Raw genomic sequence first — 19,008 nt, 5'->3', positions numbered from 1 at the left:
ACAATATGACAATTACATATCACTGATAAAAAAAAAAAAAAAAGACAGTTACATATCATATTATAATTAAACATTCTTTCCCTGCCAAAATATTTGTTCATTATTGCTAAATATCCTAACAAAAAACCAACCATATCTTATTTTTCTTTTTATAGGTTGCAGGCAAAAAATAAAAATAAAAATAATAAAAGTTGATAATGACTTTACAATATACCAAAAATTAAGGGTTCACATGCATGCTCAAGCTTTCAAGCTTAGCCTCTTATTTATGGTCTGGACTTAGCCTTGTCAATTTGAGTTAGAATTTAAGATCTGAGTTGTAAAGTTTCATGGATTAGTGGTGCAATGAATTGTCTGATCCTTCATGAAATGGCTCTCTCTCTAAATATATGCTTGAAATGTTTGGTCATTTGCTCCTTCTTCAAAGTCGCTTCCTTTTCTCTCTTTTCCCTTTACTTTCAATTCACTATTTATTCCTTCAAAGTTAAACCCATAATAATAATTTTATTATTATTAATCTAAATATCAAAAATTTTAGGTTTCTTTTGTCACGTCATCATTCACTCACACTTGATACAGCAGTCTTACGGATCCTAATATTTTTTATCCTAACTATCCCAAATATTGAAATGACGCACACGATTTCATATGGATCATGTGAGACATGTGGGGTCCCTGATTTCACATGTATCATGTGCGTCCATTCAGTATTTGATATAATTGGGACAAAAATACACCGCAATGCTTGTCAAATGATAATCTAAGCTAATAAGTTAATACATGTTAAAAGAAAGTAATGACTAAATTCACAATTTTCATCACAATATATTCGGACGGAACTTTCAACTTGTTCGAAATTATTATAAATCGTAGCTACCATTAGGTCAAGAGCTCCTTTTGAAGGCTGATGAACAGTTTAATTATATATGTAGGGCTACCCAATTTAAAAGTTTGATGTGAAAACCTCCAAATTACAAAAATGGAAATGCATCCAAACACATCCATCCTCATCAAGAAATCTTTGCTTAGAAGAATATCTTGGCATCTAAAATTTTCCATGACCCCAACCAAAAGGTGTAGGCTAGCTCAATACTGCTATATAACGCTCTCTCTTGTTGTTGGATATATACGAGGGAATATAAGACTTTGTCTTACATTATATATACGTAGTAATTAATAGATATATAGGATAATTTGCGAATCTTATTCCAATCAAATTATTATCTACTGATTTTCACCACCCATTTCTTGATTTTAGTTTCTTTCAAGCAATTTTGTGTAGAACCATCCTTTAATTCGTAGGTTTCTTAACAGGGTTAGATGCTTGTGTGTTGTCGTTATTGGACCAATCTTGTCTTGTCCTAGGCCATAACAAACGTCATATGGACTGAGAGTGATAAAAGAATCTCAATCGGAGAATAAATGATAGGATGGGGGGACCTATAGTGATTGTAGGGGTGTAGTACACTTTTTTTAATGAATAATAATGATTTTACTATAATTTTTTATTTTTTATTTTTTCAATTATGGGATTGTGTATTTGTGTGTGTTTTAGTATTGTCAGACTTATAATCTCACATCACTTAGATTTATAATCTCACATTACGGGGAGAACACCAAGCGAAACGATGTGGTTTATAAGAAAAGCTTAAATTTCTCTCAATAATCAACAAATGTCTTTTCTGGGTTCAAGTACCGTTAAGTGAGACAATCCAAAGAAATAAAGTCATGCATGCCCAATATATCTCCAGTGAATCGATAAATCCAAAGCAGACGATATTTATTGATTTGAGTGGACTAAAATTTATGATATGGTATCATAGCAAAGTCTCAATCCTATGTATCATAGCAAAGTCTCAATCCTATTATGGGCCTCTACTTATCCACCTGTCGGGTTTGGCACAACTACATTCACAAATGCGGGGGAGTATTAGACTTATAATCTCACATCGTCTGGAGAACACCAAGCGAAGCGACGTGGTTTATAAGAAAAGTTCAAATTTCTCTCAATCAGCAAAGGTTTTTATGGGCTCTACCATTAAGTGAGATTGTCAAATGACCCAGAGAAACAAAGTCATTTGGAATCAATGTATCCACATTGAACCGATAAAACTCAAAACGATCAATATTTATTGATTTGAGTAGGGCGGGATTTCAGATAAGTATTTCTATTACCATCTTTTAGTGAAAGTGTTGCATGTTCAAAGTCACAAAAACCAGTGTATTATGCAATGTATGGTACAAGACACACAAGTGTATGCATCTGTTGCGCAAGAGCCGCAACTGTGATACCCTGGTGCATGCATTGAACACTCCCCACGCCACCCATCATGTGTTTGACAAAATGTCAAGTGCCACTCACTCTCACAACAAACACACACTTTACTTTACCTCCTCCTTCCACTCTTCTTTTTTTGTTCTTAGGTTCCTTTCCTTTATTTTAGACCGACCCACCGACTCATACAATCACTAATAAGCCAACGAACCCAAGCTCTCTCTCTCTCTAATTGCCACTGTTAGCCCTACAGTAGTTCTGTTGATGTGTTTTGCTGATTAGGTCGACATCATTAAATAGTGCAAGAATAAGAGAAGGTCGCATGTACACACATTTGTTGATGGTTCTGAAAATCAAACGGAAAAAAAAGAGAGATATAGTATTGCGTTCACAATTGGCAAGGAATAAGAATAGAAGGTTCAAATCCACTTGATAACTGCACTTAATTTTGCATAAACGAAAATGATATTTGTTGCTGAGGTGTATGGAACAGATTTAAAAAACATGTGATGGCCTCCACATGCTCTTCAAATCTGCTTCTTACACCTCATCAATTGGGATCCCAGTTGCTAGAGTGAGTAATAGAACTGTTTACTAAAACCAAACCACCAATCTATATTTGGCATCATTAATTAAGAGTATATATATTTACATGTTATATCATTGAGAAATATGTTTTTCATTGGAATTAAATATTGGGCACACATATATCTAGTCCAACGATTGTCAACCGAACCACCCCTCGTTGATTATATATATATATATATATATATATATATATATATATATAGTTGCATGTTAACTTTGACCACATACATGAATTTAAGGCTAACAAAAAATGGTAATCTAAAATATAATTGAAGATAATTAAGAAATATTTGACTGATTCTAAAATCGGTTATAAGATGATATTTTAATTGCATCAAACTTAATTTGATAGCATAAATTAAAACTAATTAATATCGAGAAAACTAAATACTACTCCAGCATTAAATACACAACCTGAAAAGGTTTTTTTTTTTTTTTTGGATAATAATTCAAGAAAGTTTTGTGATTGTTGAATATGGACAAGAAAACAGAGTCCAGAGGCATTCACTCTGCGTGCTACAGTGATCAGACTAAAATGTACAGATACTCTCCGACAACATCAATGACCACGATTCGTCTGTCATTTGACAGACTCAGCGCCCGTCACCGGTTATGCTAGCTAGCTCTCCTCTGCAGGAGTTACAGCAGAAAGAAACTCGTCTGTTTTTCTTTCCTTCACTTAAGGCTAACAAATTTCCCGGAAAATGAAAGAGAAAATTGAAGTGGAAAAGTTAATGACACACTCGTTCTTTTATTAATTGCAAAATCAGAACTGAGAGTCTTCAAAGTACTTCACTAAAACCAAACAAATGAAAGATTATGCTTTTTCTATCAAATCACCTTTTCAGAATTTCACATTTACCCAAACAAAGGAAATACCATTTAATGCATATTCAGAGATACTCCTTAAAATTAGAGTCAAAGTCATAAGGAAAAAAAAACTTCTACATCTCTGAAGGTGAAAAGCTTTGAAACAGAGTCCCAGACAGAGACAGAGACAGAGAAGCAAAGAAATTAAAAGATGGGTGGAGTGGCAGATAAGGTAGAATTAGCTGCTGCTGCTGTTTAACCAACCCTACACAATGCGTATTACAATGACATGTGGAAATTGCCTTTTCTATTAATAAAATAAAACCACTTAGGTTTTATCAACCTCCATTGACGATGACCTTTATAGAACAAAACAAAATGCCTAAACTGCTGAAAGAATTGAGCATGACCCATTAACAAGAATGCTAAGTATCTCATCTAAATAAGTAATTAAATAACACCTAGGAATGTAACAGTAAATTTACACCTAAGAACAATGCCAATGAATTCATTCATTCGTGGATGTTGAAGATCATTTGCTACAGGGAAAAAGAAAGAAAGCGTGAAGTGAATTAAAGTTAGATTTTTTTTTATAATAGTTGAATACAGAGAAAAACAAGATAATTAAACCCAGTTGATAATGTCAAATTGGCATCCTCTTGGATCCAATAAAAGTGGCAAAAATTTTTGTACCTTTTTAGACCATCAAACACTTCGTCTTCATCGCCTAACATTGTTAACAAATTCAGCATCAGAAAGTGCAGAAAGTTCGATTTGGCTAATGTCGTCTTCATCCATTGGAGCTGGCAAATTTAGATCTATGAAATTGTTGCTTATGGTGGAACTTCTAGCTGGAGTAGCTGCCGCAGCTGTAATAGCAGCTGCTGGTGGTGGTGGTGGTGCTGAACCAGTAATTACATGAGATCTCTTATGCCCACCAAGTGCCTGTCCTGAAGAAAATACCCTGTAACAATAAGGACATTCATGAATCTTCTTTTGAGGACCTGCATTATTCCCTGTTTCCAGCAACTCTGGCTCTTGAACATTAATGGTTGATTTGATTTTCTTGTGACTCGCTCTGTGCCCACCAAGTGCTTGATAAGATTTAAACGATTTCTTACATGTTTCGCATCGGTACTTTCCTCTAGTTCTGGTCTTGCATGATTTGAACTCATCAGATTCATCTGTTTCTTCATCTGCCTCTAATTCTTCATGTTCTTTTTCATTGAGAAGTTTTTCTTTTTTCTTCCATTTGTCTCTTGAAAGCATCATAAGACAGAAAGCTACATCTTCTTCTGTGGTGGCATCGGAGATCGAACTTACCGGTTCAGGCTCTGCCCATGACTCGGACTTGGTGTTTTTGTTGTTGTTGTTACTGAGTTTGTGAAATTTAAGCTTCTTCAAGTTCTCTGGTTCTTGATTCTGGTGGTTGTAATATGGATGATGCTCGATCAATTTCCGAGTTCGCTTGGATCGTCTCCGAGTTGGGTTCTTTGATGACTCGGTCTCACTTTCTCTGTCTTGAAGAACAACAGAACCAGCATCGACAGCGAAAGAAAATTCAGGATCTACTAATCGAATACTTCTCTTTGGGTTCTCTCTGAGACCATAAGACAAACCCTTCTCAGAATTCTCTTCTCCTTCCGGTTCCTCCTCTTCTTCTTCATCGGACGATGAGGACGAAGAAGTTGAGTCGGCTTCTTCGCTTAGTTGATTACGTGGGTCTTCTTCTTCTTCTTCTTCTTCTTCTGGTTCTGGCTTTGGAGGAACTGCAAGATTCAGCATGTGAGACCTCACGTGACCACCTAAAGCTCTTCCATTAGCGAAGCTCTTGAAGCAGAGCTTACACTTGTGTCTCTCCATTGCAGACCCAGAACCCAAAACAGAGCAAAAACAGGGGAGCTTCTCTCTTCTCTCTGTGTGTGTTAAAGCTTGTGACTACTGAATTTCTACAAAGAAAGGGTTATAAGAGATAGAGAGAGATATGGCGAAAACTCAAAAGGAGTAGGTGACAAGCATTGCTCCACCAAGATAGATGGATAGAGAGAGATACATATATATATATATATATAAATACAGAGAAAATGATATACAAGTAATATTTAAAAAAACAAAATTCAAAAATTAAAAAGCGAAAATGGGTGTTTTTAAGTTTTTGATTTGGGAAGTAAATATTGGCCATTTAAAACGGCAAAAAACAGTAAATATGGAAAATTAAATTAAAAGGCTTATATGCATGGAGGGAGAAAGAGGGACATGTAACATGCGACTCTTGCCTGCCCGTTTCAGTATTTATTCCCACCACCATCTCTCCTTTCATTTCCTCCACTTTCACTCTTCCCAAATTGCCCTTTTCCAAAAAAGAACACATTTGGCTTCAAAACTAATATATAAAACTGTCAGAAGGGCATTTCGGGTATCAAAGAAGAGGTTAAGACTCGAGAGAATATATATCAAGTCAAGGAAACTGCTGGGTTTGGTGTAACGACGAAGCAGAATAAAGAACCACAGAATGTCCTCACTCCTCGCACTAAATTTATTTTAAAAAAAAAAAAAAAAAAAAGCGACTTCACCGTCCTAACATGCTAGAACTGTGACGTTAAACAAATGACAGACGAGTCATACGTCTCCTTTCATCACCAAAACTCTCGTCATTCAAATGGGTCCCACGGAGAGTAAATAAAAGTTATTTTAATATTTTCAGATTCCGTTGCCTTTTTTGCCGGTGATATTTAGGGCTAACTGTCAGTGTGGTAGCTCTAGCATGCTGCCGGCTGGACCGGCTCCAACTGAGCTCCATTATTACTTTATTAGTTTTTAAGCAAAACAAATAAAAATTATCAAAAATTAAAAAAAAATTATTAAAAGGGGGAAATGTTACTTTAGTTTCCTTTAATTTTGGATCTTGTGTTGAAATGTCTATTGATGGAAATGAGTAGGAAAGTAAGCAGCTTTGCTTGGATGCAAATGGAGTTGGTTGTTTTTTTCTTCTTGTTGTAAACGGTGGGGGATGGGAATTGGGATCGAAGTAAATGCCGTTTTGTTAGGGTTTAGAAGCTGGACCAAGTCTAAGAGACTTTTTAATGCATGGTGCCACCCCATTACATTGATTCCTAACCCATCGTGGTCCAGATTGGAGATTATAATACCACCCCAATTACTCGTTCTTTGCAAATATTATGGTCTTAGTGGTTTGACTTTCCACTTCCAATTCCAAGTCATTTAGGAAGCTCTCTTCTTTTAGTGTCTAAAGTGTCCATGCATCCCCTAAAAGACCTATTAGAGGGGAGAGAGTGTTACATTTACGTTGAATTGGTTTACTCACTCTAATCGATGTGGGATATAACCATAAGGTTCTAACACCCCCACATACATGTGGGCAGGCTCGTCATAAGGCATCAGAACATTCCAACATGTGAAATGAGGCCCAACATTGTTAGGGGACCTGCTCTGATACCATGTCAAGAGCCCATGCATACCCCTAAAAGACCTATTAGAGAGGAGATAGGGTGGTCCATTTATGTTGAACTGGTTTACCTACTCTAGTCGATGTGGGATATAACCATAATTTTTTAACATTTAGTTCATTCTATTCTCAATTGAGTAGTTTCCTCAACATGGTTGAGTTGGTTGGAGATGAATTTTTCTAGTTTTCTGATCTCCCATGATGATGTATAGTTCAAATTATACCTAAAAAATAATTTGAGCTCTCAAACTTGGACATAATATTTGATTAATTTGAATATGTCATCAAACACAAATTGGATTGTGTAAATTAGAAAACTTTCCAATATAAAAATATATACAATCCAATACATTTTCTGCAATACCAAATGGCATTGTATTTTCCTATACTTGTCCAATTTGACAAAGTTAATTGATTTATTGAGTATTAAAATAATGGATCAATTTTAGTCAAGATTTCAAAGCAATTCAAGTCAAGTCGAAAATATATTTTATTTTTTTTTGTCTTTTCTTTCTTCTTCCAATCTTATATTATGAAGAGATCAATGAACTACATCGTCGGAGATCCCAAAACTCTATACTAAAACCACCACTATCATCGTTTTTTTTTCTTATAATTTCAACATTCTATGGTTCGATCGGCCCCTCTCAACAAAACTCCTGGCTTGCCCCTGTATACGTATATATATACATACATACATACATACATATGTGTGTATGTGTGTGTATATAAGAGATGATCGATGTTCATTGAAGTTTTCACCAGGAGATGAAAAGCCACCAAGAATCAATTATATTTACTTGTTGGACTTATCTTTTGGCAGCAATATCGTGCGTTAAAGACGGTGTGTTTGATATCATGACAATAACAGAAGTAGTATCCCTATCGCTAGTGGAAGTTTTTGACTTGGCTAGCTATGCAATGAACCTTCCAGTTATGTACTAAAAGATTGAAATATCCACACTATACTTTGATAAACTGAATCAAGTGATTTGATCTATGTCCAAAGAAAGAAAGAAAGAAGGAAAAGTAAATGTATTGTATTGGTGTAATCAACATGTTTGGCTATCTGTGATCACTGATCAGCGGCAAAATCTCTGTTTTTTTTTTTTTTTTTTGTTTAAACAAGATAGCCCTTCAGTTTTGTTTTAAGTAAATTACGTAAAATCTCATGAGTAAAAATTACTCAAACAAGATAGCCCTTCACTTTTCTAATCGTGCATGTCAAATTTCATGTAAAATTTACTTGCGTGGGAGGTTTTTCGTCTTGAATTAGCAAATAAGAACTTCGATTAAGTTTTTATTTTTTCTTTCTTTTTTATGGATAATGCATTTTAAAGACAGGGAGTGAGATTCGAACTCGGGATAAATACATGACGTAGACCGTCTTTGCCACTAATTTGAAGAAAAAAACATTTGGGAATTTTAACAAGCACAAAAAAACCAATCAAAGACTAATTTTCAGATTTCAGCAAACACAGCTTGGACGCAACTCTGATTTTACAGTAATTTTTTTTTATCTTTACCAAGTAAAATGATCAAGCATGGCCAGAAAATTTTGTAGAAATAAGCCAGAAATCACTTGACATGTGGCACAAATGTTCTTCAAACATTTAGCATTCGGGTTAATTTGTTGGGATGGGGGAGCTGCAATGTAACCTCTCTTTCCCTTCCCTTCAAATCCCTCAATCCAAACACACTCTTAACATTCGGATTAATTTGTTACATTTATAAAAAGGGCCCCAAATAGAAAAGATTAAGAGTCAACGACGAAGCCAACTTTAAGGACAACCAGTAATACTGAACTGTGGTGGTCCGCGAAGCATGATAACACGCCTCTTTTGTCACCAGACCAATGTCCGGCCCAGCCCAACTGGTGGTCTCGTCCCCAAATATTGGAGTCAAAGCCAAACATTTGACTCCACACTCAATTTTTGTGTCCTAAAATTACAAATAGTCACGATTATTTAGCCAAGCACATTTCAGTTTAAAACTGTACAACTGAGCGTTCATTGAATGATTCTAGCTCATGCTTAATTAAATTAATCAGTTTGATTTAGATTTCAAAAAAAAAAAACTCGAATCTAGAGCAAATTAATACAGGGATTTCTTCAATTAGGTACTAAAACTTACACATGCAAAACTCATATTGGCTCTTGCTCTATTAATTCAAACCCTATTCTAAAGTTTTATGTACTTCTGACTTCTAATCATGATTTAACTTGACAGAGAGCATAAAGATCACTTGTTTTGAAAGCACAACAAACTTTCTTGATTAACCTGTTAAAACGTTAATTAAGAGTAAATGTTACTTTTCATGACCGATAGATAGGTTATGTTATAGCTCAATGACTTACATTTCAAAATGTAACATGACTTATTTATATCGGTGACCAAAAATAACATTTACTCCGTTAATTAAACAACAAAAGTAATTAACACTAATGAATGTTAACTACAGTAAAAATGTGTATGTATGTTTTTTATTCAAATATTTTTCCTAATGTATTCATGACAATTTGATGGGAACATTCTCTTTGATCCCACCAATAATATTACATCAACAACAATAAACAACAATCAGCTGGTAATGTACTTACAAGTCAAAAAATCAATACATTGTTTTGCACAAAACTTAATTAAGGGTCAGCTGTACCAACATCAGTAGTTGAACCAATCCCCACCTGCAACCATGGAGATGAACTTCCACTAGTGCTCATATCCTTCAGTTCACTTAGCTTTGCTAACTTCACCTTACTGTGTGCCTCATCATCATCAACAACGGCATGATCATTATTCTGCGTCAAATCCTCACAATCATTAATCTTGTTGTCATGTTGGTGGTGATGATCACAATGGTGGTCTAGTGTATCATCTTTCTCTTTGGGACCAATGCCAATCCAAGACTTCAAATACATTTCCGTAGACACTCCATAATTTGCAGGGTTATCAGCAGGAGCAGGAAGGTTGAGGTCCAGAGTGAGATCGATAAGCGGCTCGCAGTTGTTGATGAAGTTGGTTGGTATAATTTCTTGGATTTGCTCCGTATTTTGGTCGTGGAATTGATGATGAAATTTAGCCAGAGAGGAGGCGTCAGGGGAGTTTGAAGTAATCCAATGGCATCTCTTATGGCCACCAAGTGCTTGTCCGGACGAAAACACACGATGACATATTGAACATTCGTGTACTTTCGATTTCCTTCGAGAACTTGACGCGATTGGATTAGTAGTGATGGTAGTTCCATGGTCGAATCGCGATGTTGAAGGGGATTTAGTTGGGAAAAACTCTTCGTGTGTAATGACATCGTCGTCGGGCAGGCCATCGTCGAGGCTGTGATCGAGCCAAGCAGCGAAACAGCCTTTAACTTTCTTGTGACTGGCTCTGTGTCCGCCCAATGCTTGGTGTGAATTGAACACTTTCTTGCAGGCTTTGCATTCAAACACGCCCTTCGCAGTAACCCCTTTTGCCTTGTCAATTGGAAGCCTACATGAAATTGGAGCAACGAAAGAGATTTGATTTCTTCGATCCTCGTCTTTGCTAGCGGACGCACACGACTCCTCTGGCTCGGGTAATAGAGGATCAACGGTTGCATTCGATAGCATCATTAGACAATTCGCTAGATCTTCTTCTTCGCTTGATGGACAGTTTGAGTTAAAATCACCCACTTTGGTCCTAAAAGATCTCTTCCTTTTAGACCATCTCCTCGGAGTTCCATCGTCGCCATCCGACCCCGGCGACGACACTAGAGATTCCGCATCCTCGGAGCTGCATTTCCCATGTTCAAGAAACGACTTCCATGACAAGAATTCCTTGCCACAATTTTCACATATTTTGCAACTCTTGAAACGATTGGGATTCGTCCTCAACGCATACATTCTCTTATTGCTTGGAGCATTGCCTCCCAGCTTGTCCTCCCAATCGCTCGCCGGGTCATCTTCATCGATTTGCGTGCCGTCGTCGCCAATACCATGAGCCCTCATATGCCCTCCTAGTGCCCTCCCGCACCCAAATCCTTTTTTGCAAATCTTGCAATAGTGCTTGAAATTTGACTGTTGATCCACCGTCAAAGCCATAAGAATGAATGAAACAGAAAGGAAATGTTTTTAACTAATCATGAATGGGATATACAAGAAAGGGAAGAAGGGGTAAGTTTATTCTTGTAGTGAAAGTTGTATGGTGGAATTGGAAGGAACTAGTCCTAGTTTTTAGTTGAAGTAGTGGTTGATGAGAGAAAGAGAGAGTGGATAAAAGAGTAGTGGAGATAGAGAGAGGGAGAGTGTCGTGACAAGTGGTGGGAGGGTGATAGGATGAGAGACTTTTTCTACGGCTGTGTGGTGGTGGCGCCGCCGGGTCAAAACACAAACCAGCGGCTGTCCGTATGTATGACTATATATATATTTGATGTGTGTATAATGTGTTGTGTGTGTGTCTAGAGAGAGAGAGAGAGAGAGAGAGAGAGAGAGAGAGAGAGAGAGAGAGAGAGAGAGGTGGAGTGAGTGTTAGTGAGTGAGTGAAGGAGAGGAGAGAGTTGGTTCTAACTGCCATACCTATTCATGTCCCTTCAATTCCAAGCCAAGAAAACCAACCCATGCTTCTCCTTGTCTGTCGGTTGGTTCAAGCTGCTTTTCCACACATCATTAATAATTTAATATGTCTTGCTAATTATGTAATTTCTTTGCTTTTATAATTTTTAATTTGATTATTTGAAGTATAATGATATCTTAATTTGTTTCAACATGTTTGGCTCATGAGGTCTCTACTTGGTTTCAGTCCAAATTAGAGAGAGAAAAACAAAGAGAAAGTAATACATATTTATAATCAAAATATCATAACCAAACAAATAAATAAATAAATAATTGAAAACAAGAAAAAAGATAAGGCTACTTTGCTCTGTAATTATAACTAATTATAACATATTGCAATTGTACTTGTTTAAACTATATGCATGCTATGCATGAAAAGTCGTCAAACTTTACATTTTCTTTAGATTAATATATATAACATGTGGAGGAGCCGAATTCAGAAAATAAAATAATACACAATATCTATGCATATCAAAGAAAAGATCATAAGACACAAAATTTGGATTTTGTGCATAGTGATCCTTTGAATATAACAATCGATTTTCCACATAAAATTTGGACGTCGATTGGGCCGGGCCCTAATATAGGGGTAACAAATCCGTGAGAACCCAATTCCAAATGAGTTCAAAGCGGACAAACTATTGTGTGTGGACGATGGTCTAGATGTGTTGTAATTTCATAGTATTTATGGCTTTGTGAAGGGTTACAGGTGTTGATCAGTAGTGTATTTTGTATCAAATGAGTATGATTGGTAAATCATACTGAAGTGGGTTTAGTCAGTGATTAATTGATTACCATATTCTTTAATTTTAATTTGCTTTGTTTTAAAGCATTCAGAAAGCCAACTGGTTACTTAATTAAGTACTAGTACCGCATGATAGTGATTAAGCAATTAATTAAATCTGGCTAGTAATCTTTGCTACTAATACTATCATTGTTGAAGCAACTTCATTGGTCAAACTGCACCAAACCTCCTTCACTAGTTCTGGAAGATTAGGGAATTATATCACCCAACTACCCATTACATTGCTTGGTTTGTGTATTCTTGCATGGCTGCCACTGATTCTTAAGAATATATATTGAAGCATTCTCAATCACTGATTCCTCACAACAATTCATAAATTTTAATAAATTTATAATTTATAATGTTTTGTTCCATAAATAAATTAGTTAAGATATCAAGTTCTGGTATGGTCAAGCCCACTTCTAGGTTATAAGATATTGTTAAAAATATTGATGTTAATTAATTAGCAACTGCATATCGAAAATTTATAAGCAACTACATAATTTGGTAAATTTTTTATTAAATATTCTATTTTTTTCAAAGGGCATAAGCCCTAGCATTTCATTCCATAATAGCAAATGTTACACCTAATGCCACAAAAAAAATCTAGAAAATTACAAACACTAGCCTATAGGAAAGTAAATATTCTATTATAGATTAAGAATTACATGTATATATTTACATAATTTATAAGTTAATACTTAATGGAGACTGACGTGGGACCCCAGCTTCCATCTAAAATTGTAAAAAGTCACATGGATGCCATGTAAATAGTAAGCCGCTTAAAAACCACGACTAATTCTAATAACATTCATGTGTGTAATGTTTCATAGAGATCTCGAATTCGAATCTCCCTTTGCTCTGTAATAAAAAAAATTGGTAAACCACTTAGGCCTCAAGAATGCAAAGTAATACAAGTATGGAAGACTACAAAGGCCCATTAGTTTGCAATCAACCTTGACATGAGAGAAATGAGCCGAAATGGGCTCTTTGGATAGCTTTCGAAAAAATGTGAGCTCCGAACAAAGACTAGGCTGGGCCGGAAAAAAAGCGAACTTAATTATGGTTGGACATGACGAGTTGTGGGCTAAATAGGTTTAAGCTTGGGCTGGTCAGTTAATTACTTTGTCCCCTCAACCCGCCCTCAAATAGCGTAAGCTGTGACCCATCAAACTAGTGTATGAATCATTATTGTAAAAAAAAAAAATTAAAAAAAAAGGCAATAAAGGTTACGTTTTATTAAACATGGTTAACAATAGCCAATGATGACGTTGCCGTGGTGATAGGATGTATGGTAATCTGCTTATCGAGAAAAAGATGTATGGTAATCACCGACCAGGGTTCAATACTTTTCCAAGGCATGAACTCACACATAGATTTTCCATGAGTTTGTATGATATGCGTAGTTTGTGTTAGTATGCATGTGCTAAGAATTTATTTTAGTGGTAATTAAGATGCATGACATGAATAGTTTGTAGAAATTACTTCTTTTTTGTGTCAATATATCATATATTAGATTCCTCAATGCATTTTTAGCTTGTTTATTGTTATATTTTTGGACAAGAATTCTAAGGTTTGGATTTGGGGCTCTACGATTCCCTAAAATCTACAATTCATATCTAAAGATGAAGAAAAAGACATAAAAGTTTTAAAATAGAAAAATTAAAGTGTGATGTGATTTTGCACATCTCCAAAACCATTGGATTAAAATCGAAAACTCTCCTATTCTAAACGAATTGCGAAACTCCCGAATCCCTAGGGTTTCACTGAGTAGTCCCTCCAATAGGAATGAATGAACAAGACTTTTAGATTTTTAAAGGTTATATATGTTTATTTGATTATCACGTGATGAGTTTTCATTGATGTTCTAAACCATAAACGCTAAACTCATGTAGTCGACTTTAAATTTTTAGGATAAAGATTTTAGATTTTTAAAGGTTATATATGTTTATTTGATCATCACGTGGTGGGTTTCCATTGATGTTTTAAACCGTAAACGCTAAACTCATGTAGTCGACTTTAAATTTTTAGGATAAAGATTTTGATGATGATGATATATGTTTATTTGATGCTATGAATTATAATAATTTACAATGTTTTATCATACTCAAAAAAAATTAAGACTAGCTTAATTGTTGCCACGCAGTACTTCTTTATCCCTCTAAACCAGACAATTCTGCCTCAAACGGTCAGAAACAAGGGGATGGGCTGCAGCAATCCACATAGTTGAAATTGCCAACAGTTTTTAAAATCACAGTCTATCAATTCCATCCACTGGTTTAGAACTCTGCATCACTCCTCACCCAAAACAAAATCAAGGAAAATCCCACCCAACATCCGACTTCCCTGCCGATCGTCGTCATTCCAAGGGAGGATACCAGTGACCTTCTATCTTAGACATCTTGGTAGCAGCAATCGGAGGCACTACCGATGCCGAATGAGAGAAGGCAAGACCTGAGAGACACTAGGTGCAAAGGCAGGTGCGCCTCTACAAGCACCGGGCCTCCACGATCCCGAGAGCCCTGACACTGCCGCTCTGAACGACTGGTGCTGGAGGAAAGGCACCGCCATAGTGATAGACATTGTTGTTATTTGTTAAGACTTTGAGAGAGACATGCAAATTGAGTGTTTGACCGACACAACAAAATAATGACGGTCATTTTAAAAAAGGTACATACGTGTCATTTTTACATCCATTAGATAAAATAGATGACTGCGATTTTGAAATTTCTTGGTAATTTCAGATCCCAAAAATAAGCCCTAATTTCCTTAAAAAAAACCCTAGTTTCCAACTTTAGTCTTTTTTTAAAAAAATTAATGAACAACTGCTCTTACTATTTGGCAGGGATTAGGGTTTTGTGTTGGCTTATAGTCGTAATTAAGTAATTATTACTTTTGAAAATGGACCGCCTACCATATTAAATTATCTAATAATTTACAATAATAATTGCATGACTGTGTAAGTCATCAATTCAATAATTCTCAAATAAATATATATACGATATAATTTTATGCATTTGTACCCAGTAACCTAGATCATCAATGTTATTTCTGTCTTCCACTAACTATATATAATGTGGGTCTCGATAACGAGTGCTCTTAAGACAATTGTTAAGGAAATCACAACATGTCATAAGCGATGAACAATTTCTCATCTAATTTTTAAAATTTAAAATATATATATTTTTCAAACTCCAAAATACATTTATATCATTTATCCAGTATCATAAGAGCACTCGATAGCATTTCTCATATAATTTTTTTATGAAATGTGCAATTATATTGATTTTATTTGTTCCTTTTATGTATATGGGCATGTAAGGATTTATTGGTTCAATGCCTTTTTTTGTCCAAGTGTCACATTTTTCAACATATCAATTAAGGGGTGACTTTTTGAATATGGTGGGCATACAAAGACATTAATACTACTAATCAAACTGACTCATATATTGATTTTAATATTAATCTGCTCCTTCACTGTGGAAGATCAGGGCAGCACATTACACACGTACATTATAGATATATATTAATACCAACACAGTAACTAAAAATTGACAAGGGACCTATAAGTCTGTCCAGGCTGCCAACCAGCAGGAATCACATTGCTTGCCACAATAGTCTCCTTTGTGTCCAGCGAGGTTAGCTTGAGTGAGAGTGGTGCACGTAAAGCTGAGCCTGCGTCAAGTTTCCAGACTGCACCCCATGATCGTTGCATGGGCACCCACGAGGCCGAGTCTAAGGCCTGTTTGATTTCTACTGAACCAAGCTCACCGTCTTTGTCATCGTATTCAACTAGTGTTGCAAAATAGTTTGGGTTGGACCCAGCATCAACTTTAAAAGTCACTGTCTTGCCCGGATAGTTACAAGCAACTCTGCAATTATTTAATTTAAAATTTTCAAATATTAGTTTTTAATTTGATTATAATATTTTGAGCACTATATGAAGGGAGTAATATTTAATAATTAGGTTACGTACTTTTGATATTGAACCTGTAGGACGCCAGCATTGCGAAGTTGATCAGCCTGGCCAGGCTTAGCCATGGCTCCGAAAGCATGCCCACTTAAGTCAAAATGGGCCGAGTCACATCCAGGGCATTGGTCTGTGATTACTACTGTCGCTGGATTGCCTGAGCATGCTTCATTTGATGTGCATTTTACCTAAATTAAATGCGAATTAAGGATTAATATTATTATTATTCATTGTTAGAATAGAGATATTGATAGAGAAAGGGCTTGTTCAGAGTAGAACATTGTCAACTTAATATGGAAATAAAATACTCTAATAATTTTAGTAAATACAAAAAATTAATATATCCCGAATAGAAAAAGAAAAGTCAAAAGATATGAATTAAGAATTTAAGAGTGATTTATATTGGTGATAGTCAAATTCAATCACTGTATCAATTATAGGTGATATAATTATTTCAACATTTTGAATTTTTTTTGTTAGCAAAGTTAAGAGAATATGAATTTTTTCACCTGATAACAAGCACCACATCCTTCGTTTGATTTGTAGAAAGCAGAACCACCGGCCGACACCAATGAAGAAAATGGAGCTTGCTCTACCGCATCACCATATCCACAAGCACCACCTATATGTACAAAATCAACTATACAATGAAATAACCAAGACCTTATTGAAATACACATGCATATTATATACATACATACATACATACATACATATATATACATATATATATATATATATATATATATATATCATCAAATTTTCAGAACACACATTATTAAGTAGCTCTTGCATGTGATCTAGAGTGTAAGGTTTCCTTCCACTCGTAAGTAATAAAAACACAGTGTGTGTGTGTGTGTATATATTCATTTGCATTTGTTTATTTACCATCGCTGCCGGCACCGTCAGCAGGACCATACCAAGTAGCTTTTGCCGGAGACCACTCAGAATCCAATTGAGCCATTGAGAAATTGAGGAGCTTTGGATTGAAGCAGTAACAAGAGTTCATGAAAAGAGAAAACATGAGTGCAAGAGCAACTAGAGAGACTGAAAACTTAAGAGCAATTGCCATGATTACTACTTTGATTAAGCGACTAATCAACTCAAATACTACTCTTTGGCTAGATTGCCTTGGTGGGTTTGAATTGATAGGGAGCGGAGAATTTATAGTGGAAATGGGCGTTGCCCTAGCATCCATGCAACCAATCAGAAGAGACCACGTGTCTCCTTGACTAATTTTCAGTTAATGTCTACGTGATGGGACCCACACAGGCGGTTAATCCAGGGACCCACTGGATTTATGGAGGAGAATTTTATTTGTCGTATCGTAACTTATTTTGTTCCCATGCTGACTCTTTCACCAGGAAATACGTCCACGAAAATCTGATAACTAGATTTGCGGTCTCGGTAGAAAGCGAAATGTGTTCGTTGATTTTGCCGTTAATGGTGGTTAGCAACCCGTTACAGGTTTTGATCGAACGGTTCAAATAACGCTTGGCTTTCACGTGAGAGTCCACATCGTTCCCAAACAAACGGCACGTAATAGTTGGCGGTAATTGGGGTTTGTGTTACATTTTCTTCAATACGTGATTAATGGGTGATTAGTATATATATCCACCATCTGATTGTTGCCACGTGTAGGATTGTATTTAGTGTGTGATTATATGGACTTTTTGGTGATAAGAAAGTTGAAAAGAATTTTAGAGAAATTAAGCATAGGTGCACATGGTTATCACTTTCAAAGGAATGGGGGAATGACCGATTGAATGCTTCCATCCTCTAACATTATGATTTAAGCTCCACATGCCTATCACTTTCTGTGTAAGAAAGTAGGGTTTTTTTTACAGAAAAAGATCAAAAAAAAAAAAAGAAAAGGTCAGCAGCAGAATTTGGGTAAAGATATTGTGTCCACTTAATCAAAGAACATTGATTAATTGCAGGTATTAATCAGAAAAGTTGATTTGATTGATTATACTTAAATTATTTTTTGTTTGCCCTCAACTATTCTAATTAATATAAATGAGAGGTGGTTCGGTCGATAATCTACTAGGTTAAGCATATGAGTGTCCAATGTTCGATTTCAATGAAAAATATATTTCTCAACGATATTTAAAAAAAAAACACTATTCTAATGAATTAATTGATACAGTGAATTATGTAAGTTTCCCTTAATTTTGAAAGGCCAAAAAGAAAGTGCAAGAGTAGTTCTTGTCAAATTTGTTGAGCCAAGTAAGTGTTTGCCTAAAAAGATGTGATGCCATGTGAAATGTCACTATACTCATTAGAAGTGAAACACAAATTACTTAATATATAAACATAGCTACTTCTGTGGATTTAGTGTACTTGGTTGTGTTTACTATTCTTGATATTGTTTTCTTAGGTTCAAAAGTGTTTTATCATTTAGATGCTAGATGGTTGTTAAACAATATATAATTTAGAAAAGCAATATATTTGTAACGATCATGTGATTGGGAAAGATCACCACAATTGGTGAATGAAAATTTCCAAATAATTATATAATGAACACAAGAT

The 19,008-nt window shown here is 35.5% G+C and overlaps 3 protein-coding genes across 3 annotated transcripts; all 3 read right to left on the bottom strand.

The window, feature by feature from the left end:
* Positions 1-4,005: 4,005 nt before the first annotated feature.
* On the bottom strand, positions 4,006-5,913 carry LOC119982283 (zinc finger protein ZAT9-like). Its single transcript, XM_038825584.1, has 2 exons — positions 4,367-5,913; positions 4,006-4,212 (listed from the first exon to the last, which is right to left on the bottom strand). Exon 1 carries the CDS (start codon positions 5,534-5,536, stop codon positions 4,394-4,396), a length of 1,143 nt encoding a protein of 380 aa, XP_038681512.1. The 5' UTR covers positions 5,537-5,913; the 3' UTR covers positions 4,006-4,212; positions 4,367-4,393.
* A 3,757-nt stretch (positions 5,914-9,670) lies between these two features.
* Positions 9,671-11,415, bottom strand: LOC119983182 (zinc finger protein ZAT9-like). Its single transcript, XM_038826886.1, has one exon. The coding sequence runs from the start codon at positions 11,210-11,212 to the stop codon at positions 9,779-9,781; it is 1,434 nt and encodes a 477-aa protein (XP_038682814.1). The 5' UTR covers positions 11,213-11,415; the 3' UTR covers positions 9,671-9,778.
* A 4,517-nt stretch (positions 11,416-15,932) lies between these two features.
* Positions 15,933-17,548, bottom strand: LOC119983088 (putative expansin-B2). Its single transcript, XM_038826752.1, has 4 exons — positions 17,365-17,548; positions 16,986-17,098; positions 16,483-16,664; positions 15,933-16,378 (listed from the first exon to the last, which is right to left on the bottom strand). Exons 1-4 carry the CDS (start codon positions 17,546-17,548, stop codon positions 16,051-16,053), a joined length of 807 nt encoding a protein of 268 aa, XP_038682680.1. The 3' UTR covers positions 15,933-16,050.
* Positions 17,549-19,008: the final 1,460 nt, after the last annotated feature.

This window comes from Tripterygium wilfordii, chromosome 17, assembly GCF_013401445.1.
Source record: "Tripterygium wilfordii isolate XIE 37 chromosome 17, ASM1340144v1, whole genome shotgun sequence".
NCBI classification, from domain to species: domain Eukaryota; kingdom Viridiplantae; phylum Streptophyta; class Magnoliopsida; order Celastrales; family Celastraceae; genus Tripterygium; species Tripterygium wilfordii.
The sequence above is the reverse complement of the archived record's forward strand: the minus strand, read 5'-3'. Positions and strand labels throughout refer to the sequence as shown.